This window comes from Pterocles gutturalis, unplaced genomic scaffold (genome assembly GCF_000699245.1).
Source record: "Pterocles gutturalis isolate BGI_N339 unplaced genomic scaffold, ASM69924v1 scaffold2750, whole genome shotgun sequence".
Taxonomy (NCBI): domain Eukaryota; kingdom Metazoa; phylum Chordata; class Aves; order Pterocliformes; family Pteroclidae; genus Pterocles; species Pterocles gutturalis.
In genome coordinates this window covers 7,763-12,332 of record NW_010145572.1, presented here as the reverse complement: position 1 = coordinate 12,332, position 4,570 = coordinate 7,763, and the positions used below count along the sequence as shown (strand labels likewise).

Genomic DNA, 4,570 nt, shown 5'->3' with positions numbered 1-4,570 from the left:
GGCAGCCTGGGTTAGTGGGAGGGGTCCCTCCCCATGGCAGGGGGTGGGACTGGATGGGCTTTAAGGTCCCTTCCAACCCAAACCATTCCATGATCTTTTGCTTCCCCCATGGGCAGGTTTGAGAAGATGATCAGTGGGATGTACATGGGGGAGCTGGTCAGACTCATCCTGGTGAAGATGGCCAAGGAAGGGCTCTTGTTCGGAGGAAGGCTCACACCCGACCTGCTCACCACCGGCCATTTTGAGACCAGATACGTCTCTGCTATTGAGAAGTAAGTAGGATCCGGATGGTTTCCTGGGGTCCCAGCCCATCTCCTGACATCTGGGCTGAGGGACAATGGGACCCATCACAGGGCTGTGCACTGAGCAAACCAGGACACTTCTGATGGAGAAAGATGGATTTCCAGGCGTGAATCCTTTTTTGTTCTTTGCTGTGCAGGGAGAAAGAAGGGCTACAGAAAGCCCACGAGATCCTCACCAAGCTGGGCCTGGAGCCATCTCATGAAGACTGCGTGGCCACTCACCGCATCTGCCAGATCGTCTCCACCCGCTCGGCCAACCTGTGCGGGGCCACGCTGGCCGCCGTCCTGCGGCGCATCAAGGAGAACAAGGGGGTGGAGCGGCTGCGCTCCACGGTCGGCGTGGACGGATCCGTCTACAAGAAGCATCCCCAGTGAGTCCATGAGGATGGGCAGGGCTGGTGGGGGGAGAGGGCAAGAGAGCACAAATCCGTTCCCTCTGGCAGAGAATAACGCTTGGGACAAGAGGAACATCTCCAGATATTCCCCAGGGCACCTCCATTTGGATCTCAAAGGGTCATTTCCAAACCCAATGGGTCACGTCACCCATGACGGCATGCTCAGGTCTTCTTCTCTTCTCCGTAGCTTTGCCCGGCGCCTCCATAAGACAGTGCGGAAGCTGCTGCCCGATTGCGAGATCCGTTTCGTGAGGTCGGAGGATGGGAGCGGCAAAGGAGCCGCCATGGTAACGGCGGGGGGCCGCAGAGCGGGGGGGGAAAGGGAGCCGCCATGGTAACGGCTGTGGCCTACAGACTGGCCGCCCAGCACAAGGCGCGGCAGAAGATTTTGGAGGCGCTCAAGTTGAGCCACGAGCAGCTCCTGGAGGTGAAGCAAAGGATGAGGATGGAGATGGAGAAGGGGCTGGGCAAGGAGACGCACGCGGAGGCGACGGTGAAGATGCTGCCCACCTACGTGTGCTCGACTCCAGACGGGACAGGTGACGTACCACGTGTCTAAGAGCCACTGTCACTGCTCCCAACACCTTGACACTGGCCCAGGTTGCCCAGAGAAGCTGTGGATGCCCCATCCGTGGAGGGGTTCAAGGCCAGGCTGGATGAGGCTTTGGGCAACCTGGGCTAGTGGGAGGTGTCCCTGCCCATGGCAGGGGGGGGGACTGGATGGGCTTTAAGGTCCTTTCCAACCCAAACCATTCCATGATTCTATGATTCTATGATCTTGCACCACTTAGGGAAGGGCTGGGACCTCTGCCATGGCCAGTTCCTTCTTCACAAAACTTTTTAACCTCCAGTATGATACTGGGAGAAGCCAACCGAGCCTCCAGGACGTTCTGCACTTGGCTTCACACAAAGCCTGGCTTGCCCTTGTGGTTTTTCACTGCCGCGAATCTCTCGCCACCATTGTCCTGGGTTGTGCTCCCGGTTCCGTTGGTGGCTTGGGTGTGCACCTGCACCTTGGTTTGGAGCCCCGTGATCTTCCCCGAGTCTGAAGCAAAATGAGGGGAGATTGAGCTGAGATATTAGGAGGAAATTCTTCCCTGTGCGGGGGGTGAGGCAGTGGCCCAGGGTGCCCAGAGAAGCTGTGGATGCCCCATCCCTGGAGGGGTTCAAGGCCAGGCTGGATGAGGCTTTGGGCAACCTGGGCTGGTGGGAGGGGTCCCTGCCCATGGCAGGGGGTGGGACTAGATGGGCTTTAAGGTCCTTTCCAACCCAAACCATCCTGGGATTGCATGATCACCTTCTTCCCCTCATTGGCAGTTCTCCATCCCCAGCTGTGTCTCGGTTTCTGGTCCTCTCCCAGGACGAGGGCGGATTCGGATCAGCTTTGTCCCCCATTTGGGATGTCCCTTGTCGGGATCTCTCTCCTAATGATCCTTCTCTTGTGTTGCAGAGAAAGGCGATTTCCTCGCCCTGGACCTGGGCGGTACCAATTTCCGCGTGCTGCTGGTGCGCGTGAGGAACGGGATGAGGCGTGGCGTGGAGATGCACAACAAGATCTACTCCATCCCCGTGGAGATCATGCAGGGGACGGGCGAGGAGGTGAGGATGGGTAGCTGGAGGTGGGAAATGGGGGTGTCTTCCCTGGGGTGGCAGCAGAAGCAGCAGGCATGGCGCGGGAGGTGGTTTTCACCTTGCTCCGCGTTCCAGGGTGCGATGGAGAAGGCTGGTGCTCTCCTGGCCAAGTTCTGCTCAAGGCTCTGGAGTTTGAAATATCTTTTAGGAAGTTTGACACTGTTTTTTTGGTTAGAAATGGGGTTATTCCCAGACATCCCTGAACCTCCCCCAACCCCACACACCCCAGGAGGGCCGATAAGCATCGTCCCCATCTCCCAGATAGAGAAACCACAACACAAGCCATTGGAGATGTCTCCAGACTCTTATTTGCAGATGGAAAGAGTTTTGCAAACCCCTCCAGGCCATGCTCAGGGACTGGGAGTGTTTCTAGCAGAGGGGCTCTGGGGACACCTCACAGAGGGTGTCACCTTTGGGAAGCCGGTCCCCTCCCCGCCAGCCCCTCCATCCCTTCTGGGTGCAGGTTGGGAGGTACCGCAGTGATCTGGCCGCATTGTCGGTGAGGAAGAGGATGAAGGAGGAGCTGGTTTGGCTCGTGCAGCTCACACGGGGTGGCCGAGCAGCATCCTGGGGTGGTCAAAGCCTCATTGGCTTGGGGATGGACCAACATCTCCAGGAGGTTCTTGCTGGGACGGTAACGTCTCCTTCTGGCTCTGTGCCCCCCAGCTCTTTGACCACATCGTCCACTGCATCTCCGATTTCCTGGAATACATGGGGATGAAGGGTGTGTCGCTCCCGCTGGGATTCACCTTCTCCTTCCCGTGCCAGCAGACCAACCTGGACGAGGTAACCCCAAAAAACCAGGGAACACACGTGGCCGGTCCCCAGGGCTGGCTGGAAATCCCCCGTACCAGCATCAAAAACCACGCGGGAGGTCAGATAGAGACCCAGGAGAGGGGGACGGCAGGAGCTTGGAGCTGCCAGTGCTCCTGAAAAGCCCTTTTGCTGCATCAAAAGATAACAAATACAAGAAATTCTACAGAGCTGATCATACAATTATTGTATTTATCTTAATCCCACTAGCTGGAAGAGGTCTACAAAAGGATAAGACGCATTTGAATTTATCCTTCTGTAGAACTGAGAATTTTGCTCTATGTCAATGATAGTCAGGAATAATTTATTATTTCATGGGTAGTGTCCGTCTGTGGCTGGAGACACTAGTGATGTTTTAATTAATGATTTCTCTGATACCATGAAGAAGGTGATTTGCTCTGCATTGACCATTTCCTTGCCTTCCCTCTTCATCTTCTTCAAAGATGTCATCCTATATATATATATATAAGTGCACTCTAATAGCAGAATTCTATTACAATCTTAAAAATAAATTAAAAATCAAAAAGAAATTAAAAAGAAATTAAAATTTATAATAAAATTAAAAAAAAATCAAATTAAAAATAAAAATCAAATAAAAAATCAAAATAAAATAAAAAAATCAAATGAAAAATAAAAATAAAATTAAAAATCTTGTAGATTTTTAAGATGTATTGCTGCTTCTCCCACTAAATGAGCTCTGGAGACAACCCAGAGCATCCTCCACCGCGAGCAGGTGGCCATGGGGGGGTTGGTGTCCCTCCCGCCCAGCCGTGATTTACCGTGGGCTCCTTCCACCCCAGGGAATTCTCCTGAAGTGGACGAAAGGTTTCAAGGCGACGGGCTGTGAAGGAGAAGACGTGGTGAACCTGCTGAAGGAGGCGATTCACCGGAGGGAGGTGAGCGTCCACGGCACGGCGAGACGCCGGCTGATTGCTCCCGCATCCCGGCCATCTTCAGCGTCGTTAATTGGCCTGTAAAGCTAATTAATGGGCTGAGTGCAGGGCTAATGAGTGGCTGGATTTTAACAGCCACCCTGAGTCATTGCTAGAGGTTGGATTTTTCAGATCCTGGAGCTACGAGCTGGCTCCTGGCCAGGGCTGGGGCAGGCTTGAGCTCCCAGCTCCTCCCCACTTGGGTCTTGAGGTCCAAGCATCCTCCTGGAGATGTGTGGGGCTGCAGGAGGTCCGTGGGTGCCTGGAGGACTTGTTCTTGGGAGATGGGTCCTTCCCATGGCATCTCCAGCAGGTTGAGAGGGGGACTCTCCCCCTCTGCTCCGCTCTGGTGAGACCCCCCTGCAGTGCTGCACCCAGCTCTGGGGTCCTCAGCACAGGACAGACACAGAGCTGCTGGAGTGGGGCCAGAGGAGCCACGGAGATGGTCCGAGGCTGGAGCAGCTCCCGGGTGGGGACAGGCTGAGAGAGGTGGGGG

The 4,570-nt window shown here is 54.9% G+C and overlaps 1 protein-coding gene across 1 annotated transcript in view; it reads left to right on the top strand.

Moving 5' to 3' along the window:
- LOC104470468 (hexokinase-2-like) overlaps positions 1 to 4,570 on the top strand; it is a gene marked incomplete at its 5' end in the record, with an annotated part of 9,361 nt that overhangs the window by 1,709 nt on the left and 3,082 nt on the right. Inside the window, 7 exon segments of the mRNA XM_010085411.1 lie at positions 117 to 272; positions 440 to 673; positions 885 to 999; positions 1,002 to 1,236; positions 2,148 to 2,296; positions 2,996 to 3,115; positions 3,943 to 4,038. Of these exon segments, the coding sequence (XP_010083713.1) occupies positions 117 to 272; positions 440 to 673; positions 885 to 999; positions 1,002 to 1,236; positions 2,148 to 2,296; positions 2,996 to 3,115; positions 3,943 to 4,038 (1,105 nt within the window).